The sequence below is a fragment of the Camelus ferus genome, chromosome 2 (genome assembly GCF_009834535.1).
Source record: "Camelus ferus isolate YT-003-E chromosome 2, BCGSAC_Cfer_1.0, whole genome shotgun sequence".
In the NCBI taxonomy this organism is placed as follows: Eukaryota; Metazoa; Chordata; class Mammalia; order Artiodactyla; family Camelidae; genus Camelus; species Camelus ferus.
In genome coordinates this window covers 28,637,419-28,662,767 of record NC_045697.1, presented here as the reverse complement: position 1 = coordinate 28,662,767, position 25,349 = coordinate 28,637,419, and the positions used below count along the sequence as shown (strand labels likewise).

The following is a 25,349-nucleotide window of genomic DNA, read 5'->3' as shown; positions in this document are numbered from 1 at the left end:
ATTGATTTGACATCTCGTGTGTATTTTCCTGAGACCTAGTGAGGATCAGATACAGGCTGAACAATTCTGAATATAGAGCTAATTTAACATCTTGAATCATCCTGTTAAGGTTATCATTACAGTTTCAACCATCTAATTAGTAAAAGAGGAGAGTTGCCAAAGCTGAGAGCCATCAAACACTGTATTTCTGAGCTAAGGATGAATCCAGAGTAATAGGCTTGGCTCACTTACTGCCCTGGCAACTTTTAGCATAGCCTGAGGTCCTTGCATTGTGGAACCACATCTGGATCTGGTTCACTGCGCTAAAGCAGTTTACCCCTAGTTTTAAGCTTGAATGCTAGCCTTTGAGAAACAAGGCCTAGCTCCCTTGTGCTTCTCTTTGGCCCTGCTTTCCAACTCCAGATGCTACTTCCTCAGTCTTTTCCTTTACCTTGCTACCTTACCTTTCCTTTACCTATTCTTCACACATTTTACTTGCTTAATTTCTCACTTCCCAGATGATCAATTCCTGCCCTGGTCACAACACTCCCCCCATTAACATCTGAAAAGAACCTGACCTCACCCTAACCTTCACTCTATGTGCAAGTTTCTCCTCCAGGCAGTTAGTCTACACTGTATGCTGGCACCACATGCAGAAAACTCACCCAGTTCTATTACTTGGTATATATACTATTATCATACAGTATGATTATTTAAATTTTATTATTAAATTATTAATGAAAACCACTTTTGAGGCCCTAGTATATGCCAATGCCGAGCCCTCTGGAATTTCTCTTACCAGGTCCTCTTACTGACAACATTAGGTAAATAGTAATTGTTTTTAGTAAGACTCCTACTTACATAATTTATTTACTAATTCAAGATATTTTATTCCACCAAAACAAGGATACTGTGCCCAGAAATTTACTGGAATAGATTTTATTTCTTAATCTGGAAGTTGATACATTTTAACTTGTAAATTTAACTGTAGAATTTTTAGATCCCTTTGGATTTTTGCAGTAAATGTACACTTGTTTTTCCTTTGTTTTTGAACTGTTCTTCAAATGGCAAACAATTCCAAACATTTTGCATTGAAAATGTGTTTTTGTAAGTCTGCTAATTTTTAAGTATGTTTTGCTTCCCCTTGAGGCCAAATTCTTCCCTGAAAAAGAAATTATCAATAAACATCAGTCCTTAAACTTGGGACTTATGGGGAACCTGTGGATTTAAGGAAATTGTAGAATAATATAGTTTTCCCATCTTTGGATTAATGTGTTTTGCTTAGCATACTTAGTATGGGAGTATTCAGAAATCTTGGAATTTATATTTTTCTTAAGCAAAGAATTTACTGTTTTCTATGCTCATTTGTATATTGAGAAAGTTTCCTCACATCACGTATAATTTTAAGGTTTTCATATCTTAAAATTAAAGTATCTCCTAAGTGTGTTTTCTCATGTATTAAACAACCATATATTAGTCTGATACTATTCAGTAACAAGTGAATTTTTATCAAAATAATATGAAATTTTTCAGAAGCCAAGTGCTCGGAAGTGATGGCGATTCACTTTGGGACATAGAATCAAGTCCAGAAAATTCTTCCAGTGATCTGGATCGTTTTAAAGTCTGTGAGAACAGCCAGGAAGATACTGAGGACTCAGAGCTAGTAAAGGGAAGCTTCCTGAAGGTGCAGCAGGCAGCTTATAGAGGATTCTTTGATACCGTATTATTAAACTTGTTCTGTATAACAAATTAATAGTCTCTGTAAGAATCTTAATCACTTAGCTTCTCTCTTACTTTCAGCATTGTTATCTTTATAAAAGGTATATGTAATGTTGGGGTTTGGGAATATAAGTAAACAACACCCTTACCTTTCTCTCCCAAGTTTGGAATTGTTGAAAAGGAGATGCAATCTTAATAGTGATATGGCTGATTAAAAATGTGAAATGACATAGGCCAGGTAACTACTGATGCCTTGCCCCTACATCGAACAACCAGGCAGACCAGAACACACCTTTTGGGGGCAAAAGAGAACGAAAAAAAAAGAAAGAAACCAAAGCCCGGCATGCTGTTTTTCCCTCCCCTACCGCTTCACCTATTAGATGGGTCTTCCTCCTCCCATAGAGCAGTAGGAGGTGGGGAGAAGAGGAAGAGACCATACCTCACGCCCTCATGCTTCCAGAGATGAGGATTTTCCCTTTCTACTAGAGAAATGGGACTAGTGGGGAATTCCTCTAACTGCTTAACAGAATTAAGCTAAATTTTCCTCCTTGTTTTTTCAGTATACTAAAGAACAGAACTTATTTTGCTTATAAATTCATTCTGCCATAATGTCTAGTAATTTTTCTACTATAATACCAGTTTGAATGTATTAATAAAAAATTATTTAAAATAAATAGCTTTTACTATTTTATTGTTGTAATAAGCAAATTGAGCATTGGGTAGCAACAGCATTTAATGGTGAAAATGATAACTTCGTCATTGGCATTTTGTTTTTATATAGTTTACAGAAAGATTCCTAAACCAAGTAGTCTCAGATGAAAAATTAAAAAAAATTTTTTTTTCAGATTTTTGTAACTATAGAAATAATTTGGGTTTTGTCTGTTTTCCTGTTTATATCTTTTGTAACATTGCTTTCTTCTACTCCTATCCTCAAGGTAAAAAGAAAATTCATGTGCAAAGGGAGAAAATGAAGGCCAAACAGAAGCAGGCTCTAGCTTCTGCAAAAACTTGGATTCAAAATGACCCGGAACAGAAAATGAAGTTAACTTCAGAACACACACTTTCTGCCTTGAAAACTGAAAAAAGCTATTACTTCCTTTTTTCACATGACCACAAGTCCTTTGATGGAAATGTACAGCAGAAACTCTTGAGAGAGGCTAAAAGCAACTCTATTGTACCCTCCCCCAGACTTTTCTTATGAAAAGTCAATAATTAAGCAAATTGCTTAACACTTGGTTCCAGTTCCTGCATATCTGGAGTTTAAAGGCATATTACACCATTAATTTCCATGCTGCAGTCTTTATTTTAAAGAAAATAACAGGATGTCCTTACACTGACAATGAAAATTCATCAGTTTTAGAGCCAGGAATTTCCCGTGTTACACAAGAAAAAAATTGAAGTCTACTGAATTAATTTTTTAGAAGAAAAGAGATCAGATTAAATATTTCTTTGTTTTCCTTTTGGAAACTTTTATGTATAATTCTTTCTGCCTGCCTACTTTTCTGCAAAAATGAGATGTACAGATTTCAGTTCCCTGCTATGAAAAGTGATGTGGTGGCAATTTTATAAATGTTGCTTTCTGATTTTTATCAGAGTGAGAAAATAATTAAAAATTATTATTGATTTCATATCACTTCATATTTTGATTTCCCCTCCATTTTAGTTTAATATAATTTGCAATAAATGTACATATTGTTTGTTTCATAAAGCATATCACTTTAAAATGGTTTTTACTCCTGTGATTATGTTGGAATGTTTGGAATTTTAAAGGAGTAAAGACTGTCCAGCATTTGGTTTTATAATGTTTGTCACCAGATTTTTATTGATGTAAAAAAAGTCAGTTTTTTAAAATAGTTGAACTTTGGCAGCTTTGTAAGGAAAGTTGGAGGTGTTTAGGATTGCTGTCAGTGAGCAGCATTGTGCTGTTGGGAAATAAGTGTTTTGCTTTTGTTTGCCAACCTGGGTTCTGTTTTTATGTTTATTTTAGAAGACAACTGTTGCATCAATAAATTGTTCCTTGGCATTGTTCAGCATAGGTAATGTGTGCACTTTTTGTGTACACATATTCATTCATATTTAAGTTTTTTGCATAAAATAAATGCTTCTAGATGTCATATGGTAGTCTTTTTTAATCTTTTTATCATATTATGTTCTCTTATGAAATTTTTTATGTGAAAGGGCTAGTCATAAACAAAGAATATGATTACAGTCAACTCTCCATTATCTATATAAAATAGTGACTATGCCTCTGGTTTTGGATTTTGCAGTAGTCATAAACTTAAAATAATGAAGGCATACCATAGAGCTAATTTAGGAGGAACTTGAGATTGGTCCTGTCTCACGCCCAGAGTCATCACCTGCCCCCATACTCCACTTAAAGCCCTGCCCCAAAGCCCTACCTGAATGTGCTCAGTGTCCTTGCTCACATCTAGCGTGGGTTCGAGGACAAAAATATTTGTTATAACTTGATCTTGACAAGCTGTAGTCTACCTGCGATGTAAAACAAACAGTGAACGTGAACTGTGTCAAAAAAGGGTTATGTTAAATGTCAAGTTGCTGGTAGTAAATGTCACTTATGTTCTCATAGATAATCAAGAGTTGGCTGTATATTGACTGAATGAAAGATGGGTAATTCTTTTAAATATGCATATACACACACTTAGTTATCAGATGAGGGTTAGGGAACAATGGATACCAGTGATAGAAAACAGTATCTTTTACAAGGGCAGAAAAAGCTCTACTCTTCCTTATTGCCTCTTCATAACCCTGTAGAAAGAAAGTATAAAATAATGCCTCCAACATGCTGAAAAAGAATATCTATGCATAAGCATCAGAGAAGTCCCTCAAGCAATCAGTGGGCATGTTCTAATCAGATTTTGAAGTTCTCTTAGCATCAGACAACTTGATTCTTAAGGCCATCAATCTGCCACCAATATAAAGCACACTGGTAAGGACCTTCCATCTCTCTTATCTCCTTGACTAATTACTCAGCATCGCAGCTGACTAGATTACCTAGTATGAAGTCATACGTAACATAACGTTAACAGACCATTTGCCTCAGTTATGGCTGATCAGATTTTTGCAGGAGAGGAGTTACCTAAAAGGTCTGGTCCACATACATATGGAAATGGCCCACCCCTAATTTTTTTTAATATGAAGCAAGTGTCTGACACTAAGGGAAGGGAGAGTAGGATGATGAAAGATTGAGCTGATGAAGGAGGGACTTGTTTTAAGGGAAATTTGTCATTTTTCCTTTGAAAAAGGAAAAAGTAAAGTCCCTTAGGAATTTGGTATTCACATCTCAGAGAAATACAACACAAAGTGCAGACTTATATTTGAGAATTAATGTTAACCCTTTGTGTCTAGTTTGAAGCTTCCTGTATTTGTCTAAAACTACAAGCCAGAATTTTGTATCTCCTTTGATAAAAAGTGTGTATAATGTAAAGTAGTTTTGCATATTCTTGTGCTGCACATGGGCTGAATTTTTAAAATTTTTTTAAAGACTTGAAGCAGAACCTTGTAATTTGTGTAAATGACAAGTGTAAAATCCTACCATAAAATGCTAAAAATATGCATTGTTTCAAATAAAACCAAGAATGCAGCATTATATAGTAGTGTGGAGCCCTGAATATTTATGTACCCCCGCACCCCGGTATGTCACAAGCTGATAAAACATCTTTGCATATTTTCTGTTTAGATTCTGGAGTCAGTCTGCATATCTTCATAAGGATTCAAATGCCACCTTCAAAATTCCTGACTGCTACTCTGATCTGACTTCTATCAACTGAGGGAGAACATTAAATAGATAAACTCTGATGGACATTTGAGAAACTTGAGAAGTTTTTTAATCTAAGAATTTAAAAATGGCCTTTCATTTATACTATCCATTGATACATCTATTTTTTGCAAATTCTGGACATGTACATTTAGGTCAAAAACTAGTTGATGGAGAGCAAGCAGATTACATAAATATACCTGGAATAAGAGGTGAACAGAATGAGAAGAGAAACTCATGCCTGGTTCTGTATTTTACCCTCAGTGGGATTATCACTCCACCCTTGGATCCTTGTCCAGACTTTGTCTTCAGTATTCACATGACTAACTCAGTAGAAACCACTGGTGACCAACAAGTCTAGCAGTCTGACGACATGATTTGCAGCCTGCCTAAATAATGATGGCTTTGTCTACAAGAAATTAAAAGTTTGCTACAAGTCAGCAACAGTGTAAAACAATGGAAATGATGTACATAAAACACTTCCTCAGCCTGTAAACCAGAGCTTCAAGTTTTCATCCCCCTAAGAGTAATAACCACATATTTCACTTTGTGTCTTATTTCAAAGTCCAACAGGAACATGCACAAGGAACCATTTCTAAGGAACCTGGGCCAGGCTGGTGATCAGGACTTCAGTTTTGGGGTATTTCTCAAATAACTTTTTTTTTAATTAATGATTCCAACTTAAGGCACTTTCCTCTCCCTCATTCTCTAGTTACTCCTTTTGCTAGCAAAGACCATGTGTCCTTTTAAGAAACAGCACTGTATCTGTTCTTCCATCCAGGAGAAGCTTGAAAGCAATTGCCTGGAGGTCAGTTATACACATAAGGAGCACCACAGCACAAAGGTCCAGATCTGTGGAAGCCAGTAAAAATGTAACGATGGGGGTAACCATTCTGAACACACTGGGCTCAATGACAGGGACTGACATTAAAAACACTAAAAACGGTGCCTTAGAAGGAGTAGCAATATAAAGCAAATAGGACAACAAAAGCTGCTCTAGGTAATACACTGACTTAAGAGACCTCATAGCTGCTTAGAAGCAGAAAATCCTCACCTTTTCTGGAGATGTGCAATTCTGAGAATTGTTACGAGCACACAGTCCCTAAAGAAGTGACTGGGCTGGGCAAGTCGCCCACCTCCAGATTACCTGGACCTGATGATGCAAGAGGCAGCTCTCTAGCCTGGGAGCCCCCTGGGAGGAGGGAGTCGTGAGGGTAGGCAAGGGCCAGAGGACACAGCTCTTTCTGCAGCACTGCTTGAGCACTTCCCTTATGCAAAGTATTGCTCTATTTGCAGACACTGGAACACCTGGTCCCAGCCCCCAAACCTTGGTCACCCACCTTCCCAAGTGCACCCCCATCCAAAGCACAAATTCAGGTGTGTCCATAATTCCTGTGGTTTCTTTGGACAAATTGTAGGAACTTAGTGGGCTTCTCCAAGAAGCAAATTTTGATGGGGACCTAGGCAGCGTCCCCTTGAATTTTGTTTTGAAACTTTCTGAGCAGAGATCACCCTGGTAGCCACCCACCCCCACCCCCCAAAAACTCCTGAAACCCTTTTCCTCCCAGGAAGGTTTTGAAAGTTTTGCTATCTGGTTTCCCATGGCCTGTGGTGGAGCGTGCCCTCCAAGAGAAAGGTCAGCTGCAGAGACAAAAGCGGAACCTGCTGCTTTGCCACTCACCTCAGGTTAAGAGCTGAAAGGCAGAAGGCTGGTACCCCTAAAACTACCTCACATGTTGAGACTATTTTACAGGAAGGCTCTTTAAAGGTAGTCTGTAGACTTGGCCCCGGAGCACAGGGTCTCTGCATTCAGTGACCATTTGGCAGCTTGGCCTGCCTGCCCAAGGAAGCTTACAATTCTGGACAGCAGGGCATGCCTCTTTCTAGAAGTCTATTACATCAGTTCCAGTCTCCTGCTAGTTCCACCTGTCCATCTAACGGTAACATACGTGGCAGTGAAGTGTTTGTTGTCCAAAGGCCTGATCTTCATTGATGCGTGATGTAGGTAATGTGTATCCTACTGATAATTTCGGCATTATTTTGAAGATCAGAGCTACCTAAATTTTACACGTCATATAGAAGGATGAAAGAAATAATAACTATTCCATAACAAGTAGAAACAAGAAGAAAGCCACTGTGCAAACACATGGCCCTTGTTACCATTTGGCCTTGGGGAGAACAGGGCTCTGAAAGTGGGAGGGAGCAGATTAGTCACTTTCATTTTAATATCCCTGCTTATAATTAATATTTCTCAACAATAATAGTTGAGCAGAGAAGCCCAGAAAGGGCTGACATTTCTACTAGATTCTCTATCCCTTAGGAAAGCTTAATCAAGAGCACAGATTGCTCAGAGGCACAGAAACATTTGCTCTGTAAATTCAGGCAGGAACCCTGTAAGGCTTGGGTTGAGTACCTTACAGTGTCAATCAAGTGGAAGCAACCAGGTGATGATGGAAATATGCCTTAAAATAATGCAAAATCCAGCAGGCCTGGGAGGCCTTATCACCTCTCCTGGATACTCAGAAGAGCAAGCGCCCCAAGAAAAGTCCAGTTGGGGAGCTCTGGAGGCTGTGAGGGGCCCCCCACTAGGATGTGAGCCAGGTACACAGGCCTTCATTTGTGTTGGAATGGGACGATTACGTGGGAAAGACTAGAGTATTTTCCTACTTAGAAATTCAGATTAAGAGTTGCTTCCTTGGGCTTCATAAAGCTCAGACCCCTGACATGCTCTTCATTTCCCCTGCTCCACAGGGCCCCTTTCACCTCATGGGGCAAGATTAGTCAGTCTCCTAGGCAACTGCCCAGTCAGTACCTTTCCCACTCTAACCATCAGATCAGAGAGTGCTGGTCCTTGAGTGCCTAGTCTGCCCTGGCTCTGTTTTACCTAAAAGAAAGGGAGGCACAGAAGAGGCAGTTTGTTCTGCCTAAGCTCTAGTGCCCCACAAAACACCCAAAGCCAGTAAAAATACAAACTTATCAAAACCTTGGCACTTTACATACACCGGCATATTTAATTCTCACAATAACCCCCTAAGGTAACCATGTTTATCTCTACTTACACATGCTGTTTCAGCTCAGAGAAGTAAAACAATAAGCCCAAGTCCCCTCAGCAAGAAAGGGGCAGTTTCAACCCAGTCTGACCACACAACTCAGTGCCTCCTGCCTAACCTTTTCCACCAGGTTTCTGAGAGGATCACACCTTTCTGGAACTTAATGGTAAGTGAAATACAAGAGGAGAAAGAAAAGGATAACGCATACAAGACAGTGGGGCGTAGCTGGGATGATGCTACCTATTGCTTTCTGTTGCTTCCATGCAGTTCGGCAAACAACATCGTAAGGAAACCAAGGTAAAATTAACCAAGTCTCCATCAATTGATGGATGAATAAACAAAATGTGATCTATGTACATCAAATACATAAACAAAAAACATACAATGGAATACTACTTAGCAAGAAAAAGGAAGGAAATACTGATCATGCTACAACACAGATGAAGCTCAGAAACATGCTGAGTGAAAGAAGCCAGACACAAAGAACTACATACGGTATGCTTCCATTTATATCAGCTATCCAGAGAAGGCAAATCGAGAGAGACAGAAAGTAGATTCGTGCTTGCCTGGGACTAGGGCTGACTGCAGCTACAAACTAAAGAGGTTCGTGGGATCTTACTGGAGCAATGGAAATGTCCTAAAACTGGACTGTAGTGATGGCTGCACAACTCAGTAAATCTTCTGAAAATCAATGAATTGTATATTTTTAAGGGGGATGTATTTTATAATACGTAAATTGTACCCCAGCAAAATTTCAGATAAATGAGACATCTTCCCCCCCAAAAGTTTAACTATACAAAACAAAGCAGCATCTATTTAAGTACCAGACTGTTAAATACACGTCATGTCAAAAGAACCATTATTACCAATAACTGAGTTTCCAGGCACACCACCTTCCCATCAGTGACCTCTGCTCCTCTGAGGGTTATTTGCTGGGGTCAGTCTAGTTCTCAGCAAGGAGGGTCTAAAAACAGTTTTCTTCATGGGGCTGGCCTTATTAACCAAAGACAGAAAAGACTATGTGTAAACCAGGGGCCAGCATGTTCACAAAGACTGATCAGTTCCTTCTCTCTGCTTGGGAAGTCTCTGTGGGAAGCTGAGCTGAATGAAGTCTGGAAGTGCAGACTCTACAGGAAGAGCTGGCTGGATCATCTTCATAATCAAGCCTCCATTAGCTGCAACTGCCTGCGGAATCCATCTCTATTCTGGTATGCCTGGCACTGTGAGACTTGGAAATCTTACAGACCCTTTCACAATGCAGTTTTCTCACTTGTAAAATATCAACTGCTTCATAGTCATAAAGGTAAAAGGGAGAAAGCACTTCGCAGAATGCCTGGCCACAGTGAGTGCTCACCTGCTCTCAGATGTCCCCCTCAAGCAGACTGGCAGCCCCCAGCACCACCGGAACATCTTCAGGCAGCGATCAAAGACACTCAGATACTTTTGCTCTTGCTTGCTGTATCTGTTTTCCAGGATCTGGGCCAACCACCCTACTTCTGTTAATTAGTCTTCCTTGAGCCCAGTACAAAATTTCCATTTCCTCACATTCCCATACAGTTCAGCCCCAAAGAGGCCACATCTATCATAAAACTTTCTCATCATTTTTTAACAGTCAGTATACTGAATGCCCTTTTGTCTGAGGAATGACCCCACCATCACCACAACCACTACGCAATGAGGCAGAGCCCATTTCCCTCTGCAGAAGCTGAAAACACCAACCATTACTTTCCCAGCCTCCCCTGCACCTATGGCTCAGACATATGACCCGGGTGCTGTCAACCAAACACCTGTACCTACTTTGAGATGTGGACTGTGACACAATAGAACAGGGACCACTCCATCCTGGAAGTGATGGGCAGTAGTGTTCACCACCTGCCATCAGTGGTATCAGTGCTGCAGGCTGGCTGGGGTGTCCCAGCATTGGCAGTGGAAGCTGGATCTTCAAGGACCAGTTCTATGAAATTATTTTTAGCACTGCTTCTGGCTCTGTAACCTCTGAGCTTAATTTCCTGGACCTCCAAGAGAGTCTAAGCTACTCAATCCCCACTAATAAATTTATTTTCTTCTTGAGTTAGCTAGAATTGGTTTTTGCATAATAAATTGGTACTGGAAATAGTTGCCAGCAGCAGACCCTCAGGTATATGGGGGTAATCTATATGAGCTCCTGGGGCTGGTTAGGGCAGAGAGCAGTGAAAATCCATCAGGTCTGAGGGACGGGACTTTAGCAGACCATGAATACCATGGTGAAACCACTCATCAGATTATTACCCGTTATGGATTGAACTGTGTCCCCACCAAATCCTTATATTGAAGCCTTAACCCCCCAGTGTGGCTGTATTTGGAGATAGGGCTTTTAGGAGGTAATTAGGGTTAAATGAGGTCATAGGGTAGGGCCCTGATTCAACAGAATTAATGTCCTTATAAGACAAAACACCAGAGAACTTGTACACTCTATCTCCACCTGCACTCACTGAGGAAAGGCTACGTAAGGACACAGCAAGAAGGTAGCCATCTTCAATCCAGGAAGAGAGGCCTCACTAGGAAATGGATCAGCTGGCAGAAAACCAGCTAAGAGATGGGGCTTCCTCTGTGGTCCTGACCCTCTCCCAGCAGAGGAGGAACCTCAGCCTTTTTCGAGGATGTTTTCCTCCTCCTCAGGGCACAGGGATTTTTTTTTCCTTTCCCCAGCCTCATTTGACCTTTGCTTGTACTCTAGAGTGAAGGGCTGGTCTCTTCCCAAGCAGCTACCGCTTTTGTCACTGAGGCTCGGTTTCTCTCCCACGGCAGCAGCTGCTCACTGGCACTACCAAGAAAGGCTTATCTCTGGTCTCCACCTGGACCCAGTCCTCCTCCTGACTGCTGATGGAGGACCATGTAAAATCACCCGTAAGCAGGCAGAACTCCCTTTGTGTATCAGGCACATTTCTTTAGATTTCAGGCCATTTGGTTACTTCAGTTCTCCAGTGAGTTCAAGGAAAGTTATGACTTTCTGGATTATCTGCCTTTTACTTGTTAGGGTGGAAACCACCCTCTTCACAGCTTTCCACATTGGAGGCAGCGGGCAGAAGCTCCTAGATTCAAAATAACCAGATAAAGAAACAACTTTAGTTACTGCAATTTTGTTATTCTGTATGACAACTTGAATTTCTAATTTTTTTTTTCCTACCTAAGTCGATAGAATCAGTCCTGAAAAGCTAAAACAGACAGTATTGCAATTTCTGGAATACACTGTGATACAGGATTTTATGAAATTCTGACACACCTATCTTTATGTTTAAGACATCTCCTACAATTTGTTATCTGCTGCTTCATGCAATGCTTCTCAAAATTAAAATGAATAGTGTTCTTCACTCAACTAAGAGTGAGCATAGGTGACGAGTCTGGGTATAGTCTTTTTTGAACATTAGTACAGAAAGGTCAATTTTGACAATATCATTAATAAATTTGGATAAGACTCAAAAAATAAAAATTGCAATATTCAATGTACATCAGACTCATGTAGGTTTTTCCCTCTTCTCAAAACATACATTAATGTAAATTAAAATTAGTCTATTTCTTTTTCTCTTTGTAACCTAAAATTTACTGACATGATTATACACATATGAAGTTCAATAAAGTGTTTTTCACTGTGTTTTATTATTATTTCATGATTACTGAAAATAATATTTTAGCATAAAGGGTGTTAAAAAATGATCCACTACAGGTGTTGAATAAACTGGGTATGTCACTGATATGTTGCAATAATGATGGAGGTGACTGATCTGTATTATCAAATAGGGAAATGAGTTACTGTTCCACAACTGCGGCAGGAAGGGGTAAGGGAGGAATCTGGGGAGACTAGCATCCCACTGATAAAAACTCAATCTATCAAAGTGCTAGCTAACTGGAAGGTGAATTTGGAATAGCTATAAGGAAATCGTAACAGTAGAATCTATCAACTACTGCCTCATGACCAGACCGCAGCAATGAACTCAAGTCTCTTGCCGTAAGATTTAAATAACATATCTACATATTTTAGTAATTTATATAACATTTTAAGTAATACATATTTATTAATATTAATCCTTTTTCCTGCACTATTTTATATACAGTATATTTTGCAGTTACCTTTTCAATTTAGTGAACAGGTTATATGATATTTAGACAGGACCAGAGTAAGAAGAGAAATAGATGTTACCCAGAGATCCAAGAGGTGGGACTGGACACAGCACTGATACTTTGATTTGGCCCCATTGACAGGCATAAGCATTCTGGGATGCATAACAATTTCCTGCCTGAATATTTAGTCTTCTTGTCCTTTGCTCTTGACTCTCTGTTCTCTTCTCCGTGACCCTAATACAGTTATTTCACCATTAATTTATTCTACTTGCTCTTCACACTTGCCTCAAATTTTTTTTGGTATTTGACAAGGTATAAATAAAAAGAAGAATGGGAAAGAGGTAGAGTAGATACAGACCCTTAAAAGAAAAATACAATGTAGGGCCCTTATAAACAGAGCTATTTTACACTCAGTTCACTTTCCTTTTCTTCCAAGTCATTTCTCAGAATAGCCCTTTGCCTGCTTTCATAGAGGCCTAGAATTTGGTCACTAAGACCTGTAACTACCCAAGTCCTTTGGAGCTTTTGAGTTAAGATACCTTACATTTCTGTTTGGTTATTTAGATGCCTTGTATTTCCAAAATTTTGTCCATAAACATAAACTGCCTACATATCTTTAACATGGCTTAAAAATAGCACCTTTGGGACCATTTCCACAGATCAGAATGGTTGATAACAAGAGTTCCTATCTGAAGACACTACTGAGCACCAGTATCCTGCCAGTCTTTGTGCTGGGATAAACGTAAAAAAGACAGGATCCTAACCCTTAAGGAGGAAAAGATTGACATGAAAACAAACTGTGTTAATGCAGTATGATGTGTGCCATAATAAAAGTTTACACAAAGAACTATGAGAGTTTAGAAAAAATTTACTGTGTCTGAATGAGAGGGAGTTCAGAGAGATGTTAAAAGGGAATGTTTCAGAAAAGTGACATTTGGTTAAAAAAGATTTCATCAGAAGGGAGACAGGGGATTTCAGACTGAGTAGGAAAACATGGATTTGGAGATAATCTTAATCTCAGCTTCATGATTCATTAACAATGTATACATGACCTTAGTTAGGTCACATCTCAAGTTGAGTTTCTCATCACTAAAATGAGAAAGGTTCCCTGAAAGATCTCTATGGTTCTCCCCACTTACTACAGGATATTTACAGCCGTCTATACTCCAGACAATAATCCCTTCAAAGCAGTAACAATGCTTTATACAGCATTTTATAATCCATTTAAAAATGTATTTCTTGATTATAAAATCCATAAATGTTCTGTATCCCATTCTTCCCACCAAAAAGAGAATATTTTCCATCTCCCCATCTTCAATTTCTCTCTCCCCATTGGCTTTTCTCCTTTTGCCACAAAAAGTACCTGTACACTAATTTCTCACACTGTAGAAAAAGAGCAAAACTTTACCTGACTCTACTTGGTGATTATTTTAAACAGACAAACTTCTCCTGAAAGAAGTTTTAGCTCACCACTGTAACTTCTAAATTGGCTGTTAATCCCATCATTTGATCAAAACTTCTCAGAGACTGGAAGAAAACAAAATGCGGAAACTACTGCCCACCTAAAATGACCAGCTCGAATTTGCGCCATCTTTCTGATGCTTTCAGTGCTGCTGATGGTGCCTCCTCAGTCCCATTGCTTCTGCTCCTCTTGATATTTATTTCTTCAGTACACACCTAATTCAATTCATTTGATATTTACTGAATGCCTTGCATATGTCATGAGAGTAACAAGATTATGTCTAAGGAGCTTACCATCAACTGGATAAATAACTAACAAGGATGTAAGGTAGAATGTACTTAAGTTCTGGAACATGTATAGAGTCCTAAGGGAGGTTTGGGAAGGTTCACTGAGGTGGCAGCATATAGGGGTGGACCTGAAGGATCAAGATTTCAACTTATAGAAATGGAAGAGAATCCTATCCAAAAGAAGAAACAGTAATTTTAAAAGCATAGAAGCAGGAAGCACAACGTGTACTTACAGAAACATTACTATAGGGAGAAAATGAAAGCCCTTTTAATATACACTTATTTATTTTTATGAAAAGAATGAATGAATTACAGTTAAGGAAACAGAAGATTTATAATGAACATAACAGTCTGCTGCGCACCCAGCCTTTCCCAGTCTCTGGTCCTACTCTTTAGGGACAAGCTTTCTCAATTGTTTCTCCGGATATGTGCCATATTTCCAATATGATTTGAATATTATTTCTTAATATAAAAAATTTGGATATATCTACAAAAGGCTCTGAAGAGGAAAATCTGACATTCTAAGAGGTACCCCTCAAATCTTGCAATACAGATTTATCACTACATTTGGTTAAATCAATCATCAGTGTTAACTGCCTTGCAAAAGTTGTTCATGAAGTACCAAGTTGCGTATTTTAACTACTGTATTTTTTGTTTTGAGAGGACCTATGGAAAATTAGCTAAGAGTACTAGCTATGCAGCCATACTGGAGTTCACACCCTGAATAAGGCACTTCCTAGCTGTGTTAACTTGGAGCAATTTATTTAAACTTTCTGCCCATTTCCTCATGTGTAAAATGAGCAGAGGATCTACAGGGTTGTTGTAAAATCAGATTAAATAAATTAGTACATGTGAAAGTACATAGAACAGGTACTTACTGTACAGCCAAAACATGTTCGCTAATCCTATTACCGTGGGTTTACACTTGTCTTTCTCTTGTGCATTGCTAGTTGCTCCATCCAGGCAGGACATGAACTGTACAACTCCAGGGGCCCCGCTCACATGGAAAGAATTAATGAGGTCATGATATAGGACAATCTGTCTCCATACTGAGTATTTTACCAAGTCCTCTTTTCTAAGATTCCTCCCTCCCAAAGCCCTCTGTATTGCTCCAATAAAGCTGGTTTCTTTTTGTGTTGTCATCATGAGTCGTTCCTGTATTTCTTCCCTAGATTAGATCAACTATCTCTTTGGCCTCAAGTATCTTTATTTCTTGATATACTACTCCAATTTGCCACAGCACATCTACAAGCAACTTCTTAAAATGGTATGTATAAGTAACATTTCTGAATCTTGAAATTTAAAAAAAAAAAAAGGTTTTATTCCATCCTAATGATTGCTGAATGAAAATTTAGGTGGAAAATAATTTGTTTTTTTAATTTTGGTTAATTAGGTTTATTTTTTTAAATGGAAATACTGGGGATTGAACCTAGGACCTCGTGACTGCTAGGCACACACACTACCTCTGAGTTATACCCACCCCCATAGAAAATAATTTCTATCAGCAGTTAAAAACTGCTTCACTGTCTCCTAGAATACAGTGTAGCTTTAAAGAAATCTACAAAGGTTTCCTTTTCCTCTTTAAGATAGATAGATATATAGCAAGTTTGTAGATTAATGTAAAAAAAAAAAAGAGAGAGAAATTAACAATATAGAAGATGGGAGCATAGTCTTTAAATGGATGAGAGGGAAGACAGAGTATATAATAGCAGATGCAGGCAGGCAGACACATTGGATAATGAAAAAGTGTAGTGCTCCTTGCTTCTATCTCTCAATAATATAAAAAAAAATTAGCACAGGAACAACTAAATTTCCTTGTCAATTGCCTTAGAGTGAGCTCTCATCAGGCCTTAAAAACAAACAAACAAACAAAAAAATCAGTTTATTAGTTGTGAGGGATTAGAAGCTGTTGGAGATCCGAGGTAAGTAAGTTGTCCAGTAGTCACCTCAGAGAGTGAGATTGAGATGATCAGGAAAATATAAGGTTGCAGCCAAGTGCTAAGGGCCCACTTGAAAATAGTGGTTATCAGTTCACAGTGAGAACAGTCAGCACAACTCTTTTTCTCCAGGTAGATTCTACTATGCAGGCACAGGAGCTGTCTTGGCAAAGATGACATATTACAAGGAAGGTCAGGAAGCAAAGGACAAGGGGATGATTACAGCAGTGGCCCATGGAAGCTAAACTAGGTAAAGATCAATAGCAATGAGCGCACCTCTCTCACCTTCAGGAATGTGGGGTGTGGGATTAAAATTAGTCACTGAAAATTATAAATCAACCATACAAATTATCACTTTAGATGTAAATGGTCTAAACACACCAGTTAAAGGACTATATATACATTGAAGATAAAAGGATGGAGAAAGATGTATCATGCAAACATTAGCCAAAAGAAAGCTGGAATATTTATGTTAATTACAGATAAAGTAGACTTCAGAACTTCAGAACTAGGAATATGATCAGAGATAAAGAACACTGGAAAATGAGAGGTCAGTTCTCCAACAGAATAACCCTAAATGTGTATGCACCTAAAACAAATGAGCTTCAAAATACAAGAGGCAAAAATACAGATCTGAAAAGAAAAATACATAAATCCATGAACACAGCTGGAGGCTTCAACAAGCCTCTCAGTAACTGACAGTACAAATATGCAGAAAATTAACAAGACATAGATGACCTGAGCAACACTATCAATCAACTTGATTAACTGACATTCAGAATATACTGCTCAACAATGTCAGGTTATACATTCTTCCCAAGTACATATGTAACACTCACCAAGACAGACCATATTCCAGGCCATAAAGCAAATCTTAATAAACTTAAAATAATAAAAAATCTGAAAAAAAGTTATCAGATCCCAATAGAATTAAATTAGAAATCAATAAGAGAAATATCTGGGACATCCCCAAATATCAAGAATTAAGCAATATGCTATCTAAGTAGCTCTTGGATCAAAGAGGAAGTCTCAAGAGAATTTTAAAATAATTTAGTATGAAAATGTAACACTGAAATTTGAATTGCATGTAAAGCAGTGCTTTATTTCTTTTTTAAAATTTACTTATTTATTCATTCCTTAATACAGAAGGTACTTAAGATTTGTGTTTTCGTCTTTGTACTCCTTTTACTGTATGTAGTATATGAAATGGTGTATTTCTAAAGATCTAAAATCAGGAACTTGAGCTTCCACCTTATGAAAAAAAAATTAAATCTAAAACAAACAGAAAGTAAAGAATAAAGGAAAATTAATGAAAGTGAAAACAGAAAAATAAAGAAACATTTGAGGAAGAAATACTAATTTTACATAATACCTTCAAGAAAATGGAAGAGGTGGGAACTCTCTCTATTTATTTTATCAGGCTATCATTATCAAAACCAAGGACATTACAAGAAAACCACAGACCAAAATCCGTTATGAACAAAGATGCAAAAATCCTCAAAATATTAGTAAATTGAGTCCAATATCATATAAAAAAAGTAAAACATCACGACCAAGTTGGGTTCATTCCACGAATGCAAGGCACTTCAACATTTGAAAATTAATCACCATTTTAACAGACCAAGTAAGAAAAGCCACATGATCATCTCAATAAATGTAGAAAAAACATATGACAAAATTCAGCATCCATTAAGCTGGGATTAGGACAGTTCCCTAACCTAATAAAAAGCACCTATAAAAAACTTACAGCTAACATAATCAATGGTGAGAAGCTAAATGCTTTCTCCCTAGGTTGGGAAAATTTCAGGATGTATTCTCTTACCACTCACATTTAACATCACACTGGAAGACCTAGCCAGAGCAATTAGGCTAAATAAATAAAATACAGGAACAAGACTGAAAATGAAGTAAAACTGTCTCTATTACAGATGACATGCCTGTGAACTTAAAAAAGTATAACTACCAACTGAACACTCTGGGGGAAACAGTGGCCTCAGGGAGTAGTCAAGCTTCAATTTTCTTTATGACAATTCTAAGAACTAGGGCATGTTAAAGGGAGGCTGAGAGGTCAGTTAGTAAGACTTGAGTCAGATTAGGGAATAGTTTCATAAGGTTTAAAGTCTACGTGTTGTCAAATAACCTCTGAATCTTGAACAGGATGAGTAAGACAGACCAAATGAAAATCACAATGGGATTAGTCTTGAAAAAGCTTTCGAAGTTGGACAGTCAGTTATGATTACAGCTTCCTTCTTGGCACGGGTTCCTTGGGCTGTGTGAGGTGGTAAAGTGTGCGACAGATCATGGCGGTCTTAAGAGCACTGCAAGGAATGCTTTGGTTCTCCCTTAAGTCCTCTCAGTACAGAAATAGATTTGAAAGAATTTTTTTTTTTAAACTTCAGTGGCCATTTTAACTTTTTAAAAGGTCTTTATTTTTTCAAAGATACTTTTTTTCATAGCATCCTGCTGTTACTGTAGGGGTACAATGAATTCTTCAATGTCAATTAAGAGTAATTACATTTTTGTTTTAACTATTCTTGTGTTCCCTACATTGTTTCCTCCAGTTTTTTCTTTTTCTTTTCATCTTGGTTTCTTTCATGTTGAAGGCATTTCTCAGAAATTTTATCTTAATTTTCTGCATATGGCTAAGGGCCAGGCAATGAAAGACTGATGGAGAGTACTGTGACTGGAGTTTACTATCAAGCTGCTTCTTTAAGATGACCATGCAGAGTGGGGACTGAGAATTACATATCATGTTTTCCGATAACTCCCATTTTTAGGCTCTTATCTAACTTATACCTTCACACAGTGCCTAGTCCCTTCAAGGCCCATACCCCTCCACAGTTCAAAGCTCTCTGTATTCTAGCTGGGCTGTAGCTGTTTCCATGTATAGCTTTAGTTTACACCTGTCTGACTTCTACTTTGCAGGATTCTGCTCTCATCCACTGTTGAGTCCATCCTATTTTCTTCACTGTTGTCAGCTTACATGTTTCATTATCTTGTATTCATTTAAGTGTATCTTAGGACAAATGAAGGATAAATGTGCCAAACCATTTTAGCTTTAATCAGAAGACAGCACTGAATTGCTAAAAAAGTGAAATCAGATGTTTAATATGGTTTTGAAAATAACTGTTAAGATGGCTCTTAACAGGATGGTAAAATAAGAACATAGGTTTAGATATTAGAAAGGTCTGAATTTGAAACCTGATTTGGTTGCATTACTATTGAGTCCTCCTAGTCAGTAGTTCGTCCTGTTTCTTCAAATGTAAAATGAGTGGAATAAAAAAGAATTCCATTTGTTTTGAAGAATTCAATGAGGTAACAGATAATTTATAAAATGCCATTTGATACACAGTAAAAACTCAATATTAATTCCCATTCTGCTTTTAAAGACAACACTAAGATTATTCTTAATCAAGTTAAAGAAGTATTCTAATTTTCTATGAAACAATTAAGACTACAAAATGCAAGTGAATCAGGGACCTGAACATAGGGGAATATCAATGTAATTTAATCTTTAAAGAGATGCTCAGTCACAGAATACTTTAACTTAAAAACAAACGCGTATTACTTTTACTTCCACATTCATATTTTTAGACAATACTAATATTCAACAAGAGTGAGGGTACTCTATCATATATGTTAGTGGTAATACTTATTAGTACAGTATCATGGGAAAATATTTAATAATAAAGAAAACTTCTGAAGATTGCCCTTAAGGAAATAATCTGAAGTGCATACAAAGTGGCTCAATGTAACATTATTTCTTATTTTATCAAAATAATATGTATAGATTTAAAGTCAAATATTACTAAAAGATTAATTTAAAAAAACAAACACATGACTGTTAAAGGTTGCAGAATTTGTTTTGGAGTAATAAAAATGGTCTAAAATTGATTGTGCTGATGGATGCACAACTCTGAATATACTAAAAGCTCCTGAATTGCACATTTTAAATAGGTGGGTAATATGGTATGTGAATTATAGCTCAATAAATGTTAAAAACACATATAGGACAGATCTTGAACCCATCTCATTCTTCAAAGACAAATATTTCAAAGGAATAGGTTTACACTGCTACATTAGTATTTGTTGACTTAAAACATACTTTCTAAAGGCAGACAAGCACCTAGTTCACTTACACGGGCCCACTCTTACTTCCATTCTTCATTTCTCAGTATTTGGCAATTCTGGCAAAATAGTTTATAACTATTTTTATGTTTATATTTATGACTATATTATATAACCACTGATCACCTAATGAGCATATTTTGAATGTGCTAACATCTTTGTTTTTCTATTTGGTTAGTTTCCTGTGTATCTATTATTGTCAATTTATTCCTTGCACTCTAATTAACCCCAATTTAATTTCATACATAAGATATATCAAATAACCTATCAGTTCCTTTCTTTTCTTTTATTGATCTTCCACTGGACTATTTCATCCTTCTGGTCCTCAATGTACTGAAATGGCTGCTCAAGGTTGGTGCCAGCTGGTATTCTGAATTTCTTTACTCATCCCAGGAATAGCCAGCTCCTATGTGGCATCTCATGTCTTTCTTTTGTATGGCTTACTCCTCCATTCTGGTGGAGTGTATCATTCCCAAGAAAAAGACAACAGAAGACAAAAGATTTTTGAGACCTTGAATATATTAAAGTATTTTTATTCTACACTGACACCTCTGCTGGGAATGGAGTTCTTAGAAATAAATTTCACTCAGAACTTAGAAGTCTTTGCTTCCCACATCACTGATAAGAAACTGGGTAACTGGATGCCATTCTTATTCCCAATTCATTTCAGGGGCCCATTCTCCACACTCTAATCCCATTTTTTGGACTTTCTCACTTTTCCTAATGTTCTGGAACAAAATGCTTTATTTTGGGTCTTTTTCCATTCATTGCATTAATTGTGCTCGGTGCTTTCAAAGTGGAGAAGAGTGTCCTTGATTACCTTCTTGATACTTTGCTTTATTCCATTTCCTTTAAGAAATCCGTATTAGTTAAGATATTGGATCTTCTGGAACGGTCCTCTTTTAAAAAAAATCCACCTTTTTGTATTTTAAAATCTTTCTTACACTCCTTATTTTAACTAATTTTTAATTTGAACTATATTTAATTTACAAAATCTATTTTTAAAGCATTCTGCAGCTCTTCATGGATACAGTTAAACATAATGGGTACTGTATTGATCCTATCTTGGTCTCAGGCATTAGTATTAGGTAGTCAATCTTCAAAAATCTGGTGATTCTGAGTTTGTTCACACTTTGAAACTGTGTGGGGGCTCAGCTTTTCATTGGAATTGTCAAACATCTGAATCTCTTTGAAGGTCTTTTGTATGGGTCCACTGAGTTTCTATAGAAAATGATCCTCCCTTTTTCCTTGAGACCTAACTCTCAGCATTCTAGAAACTAGGAATATGCAAGTATACAGAATTTTAATTTATCTTCATTTTCAATCTATGACTGGCATCTCTCAGTCTGAAGACTTGTTTCAAATTCACAAGACAGCAATTCTCCTTCCATATGAAGGGGATGATAGTAAACTATCTACCTACCTAACTGGGCAGAAAGGAACAGACTTTCAGTTCACTCCACTTACAACCCAAAATTTCATCCTCACATTCAGCAGGGTCTTTTTTGTCCCATTTCTAGGTCTTTCTGAGTCTTAAGGAGCAAATCAGTTTGCTTCTAAGTAAGTACTTCTTCTGTACACAAGGAGGTTTGAACTTCCTCTGCTATACCAAACTAGTTTCTACTCTTCCGTCTGCTTTTCATCTTCCAAAAGTATTTTGACATTTTGTCTTCTCTTCCATTCTGTGTCTCTACAGATTTATACCTTTAGAAATGTCACTCCAGTGGAGTTTTAGGAGGCAGCTAGTATTAAAGAATTTATAGGACCCATTATGTTTAAGCAAAGTCCAGGCAGCATAATTTGTTATAAACAGGAAACAATCTACACATCTAGTAGGGTGACTGATATATAAAGTATGGTAGCCCTATTCAATGGCCTATTTACAGCCATTCAAAATATTTATATAAAGAATTTTTAAAGAACTGTGATTATCAGTTTTAAGAAGGTGAATATTGACAATTATATAGTATTAGTTTAATTGCATAAAAACAGTATAGCAAGGAAATAATACTCCAAAATGCTTAGTAAATCCTAGGAGGTAGGGTTAAAACTTAATTGAGTCTAAGGTTCCTGAAATTAGCACATTTTTATCACTAAAACTGCTTTTAAAAGATAAAAGTAAAGCAAGAAATATAGTGGATAGAAAACCCAAGTTCTCAGTTGACATTGTCAGCCATCATGTTATCTCTGGGCAAGTCAGGGCCTCATTTTTTTGTATCTGTAATTTATTATAGATTGTAAGTGAAGGGCTGTTAGGATTTTCAGACCAGTTGGGTATTATGATAAAGGCCAGGCCCAAATTGTGAGAGTTAATGAATGAAGAGAAGATACGCAGCAAACTATTCAGAAAGCAGTATTCTGTAAATGTGACAGAACTGAAGCAGGGAAAGGAAACCAAATCATGACCAGCTTAAGGAAAAGAGAGATGGAGGAGAAAAAATGCTAGATGCCCCCCACCCCCTCAACAAACAAAAAACCTCTAAATAAGACCCGTAGAAAGTAACAGCATGTAAGGAGGTATGCACAGGAAGAGAAGCAGCTTACTAAAAGGCCCAGTTAAGAGTATCAATCTACTGAATTAAATTGAGAGATCTGGGGCTAAGGAAGCACGGGCACACTGAACAAATTAAAAGGATTACCATTTAGGACCAGAGACTTTGACTACACTCCCTACATGCATTTCATCCCACACAGGCACTCTTTTCCTTCCATAGGTTCACAACCTTGACCTTCTTTTATTACATCTTGCCTTTCTTTCTTCATAATTTCTCCCCATCTCATCTTTTAATTACTACCCCAATCTAGGTATCCCAATCTCCTTGTTACTTTTCCTGACTTCTACTTCAGTTCCAAAGCAACTGCTGCCTCAGTGAGTAAATGCCCCTTACCTGTACATTCCTGCCCCCAGTCACACTATTTGGTCAATGCTTTTGTGCATGCAACAGCCCTCCTTCAACCTAAATTCCATTACTAAGTGAAAATAAAGGTTAAGGATAAAAATAGAGAGTCGAGGTACTAGGTGGAACTGATAGAAGAGACATGTAATTAACTTCCTGTTACATACAAAATCTAGAGGTATTTAAGGAGGAATAAGCATTTGCTTAGTGACCTGGAGGTAACCTAAAAAACAAAATCGGAGACATTTAAAAGCTCTTGTCTCTATGGATTAGTACTAGAGATAGGAAGAGGATCATACATTTTCTACCGTGGACTCTTCGCTGTTAACTGATTTTTAAAAATATGTTTATCTGGAAAAATAATTTCTTTAGTGAAGAAAATCAACTATGTTAACAATCATCTCAGCAGACTACTCTCCTGATTCTGTTTCCTTACCTAAATTTTGCCTTTTGATTTTATCTCTAGGTCATGATATCTTAAGGTTAACCTGCCAGGAGCTACCTCTCCTCATATACACAGAAGTATGACATTATGCAACTAAGAAATTACCTGTAACAAAATAAAATGGGCTAATTAGATGTTGTGGTATAGAAGATCATTTTCCATAGGTCCCATAAACCAAGAACACTGCTATTTATTCTATTTATCTATAGATTTTAGGGCTAATTAGATTTTGTGGTATAGATGATCATTTTCTATAGGTCCCATAAACAAAGAACACTGCTATTTATTCTGTTATTCTGAATATCAGAAAAAGTACATTTGGTGCTGGTAGAGCAACTTCAGCAGAAGTCATAAAACCCTGCAAGTGAACCTAGTTCATCACAACATTCAATTCATACCATGAGGACTGGTTTGGATATACTTTCCGTGGAATGAAGACCTCACTCTCACCTGAACTGGTTTTCCTTGTCATGCTTGCAAATGATCCCTCCACAATTTCCTATTTTTAAGGAAAACAAGAATAGCATTTTAGGTCTCAAAATGCTACCAGGTTTAGTAGGCACATACAAAACAGTATTAGGGGCTCTTCTGAAAAAATAACCTGTGACTCTGGGTATCCAACTTATTTTAATTGATCTATTTTTAAAAAGATGACTGGAAGGTCCCCCTTTTCCTTAAAATTTTGTAGTTCTCAGAATACAGTTAGGAGAAACCAGTAGAATGTCATTAATCTTGTTCCTCAATATTAGGACAGAAGGTCATTCATCTATCAATATAATGCAAATAATAATGCCTATAGCAAGTATGTATTTCACATTTAAAAATGAAGAGCTGAGGAATAAATACAGTAACTAAAGAGCTGAATGTTAGCTGTATAAGAGAAGAAAAAGCACTATTAGTTACCCTTAAATCAAAATTAGGTATATTCTTCTGTACATATAAAAAAGCTTTTATGCTGTAAGGGAGAAACCAAGTTCTAGGTATATTAACTCAGTAAGAAATAAAATACTTTCGGTTTCTCAAATTTCGTCCTCAGGTTTCTCAGTTTTATACTGTTTGCCTTGTTTTATCCGTGTATCTTGAAAAAGGCTCTACAAATACCATAAACTGAATATTTAAACAGCTTGGCCTTGTTGACTATGGTTCAACATCTTATTAAAAGGTAATTTACCAAAACAGTGTAATTTACAACAGGAAAATTAGGCAGAATTATTAAGTTTTGCTTTAATGTATTTCCACTGAAATTAAATGAGGGGAAATGAACATTACAACATGAAGACTTGAGTAGACAGTATTATTGTAGGGCATACTCCTAAAAGCTTATTAGAGAATTCGTGCTAATTCTTTACTTCTTTGATGAATGAAATAAAACACGTACCAAGTGTTTACTACCCTTTAAATTTGACCATTCTGTGCTAGGGACTGGCATGGAAGCTCACTTGAATTCCATCTGTTATCCTTGATTTTTGGTATGTGCTCCATGAAAAGAGCACTTCGTACTGGTATTCCAGTCAGAAGCAATTCCATCTCCAGGCTACAGAAACTCAACAGGCCTGCTGAATGCTGATTATG

The 25,349-nt window shown here is 37.2% G+C and overlaps 1 protein-coding gene across 2 annotated transcripts in view; it reads left to right on the top strand.

The window, feature by feature from the left end:
* The window catches only part of PDS5A (PDS5 cohesin associated factor A), a 116,786-nt gene extending 111,481 nt beyond the window's left edge, over window positions 1–5,305 (top strand). The window contains exons 32-33 of one of the 2 annotated variants that reach the window (XM_006188970.3): window positions 1,513–1,663; window positions 2,634–5,305. In XM_006188970.3, coding sequence (XP_006189032.3) covers window positions 1,513–1,663; window positions 2,634–2,669 — 187 coding nt within the window. In that variant the 3' untranslated portion in view covers window positions 2,670–5,305. The remainder of the gene's footprint in view (window positions 1–1,512; window positions 1,664–2,633) is intronic. The other variant, XM_032496239.1, reaches the window with a different exon arrangement.
* Window positions 5,306–25,349: the final 20,044 nt, after the last annotated feature.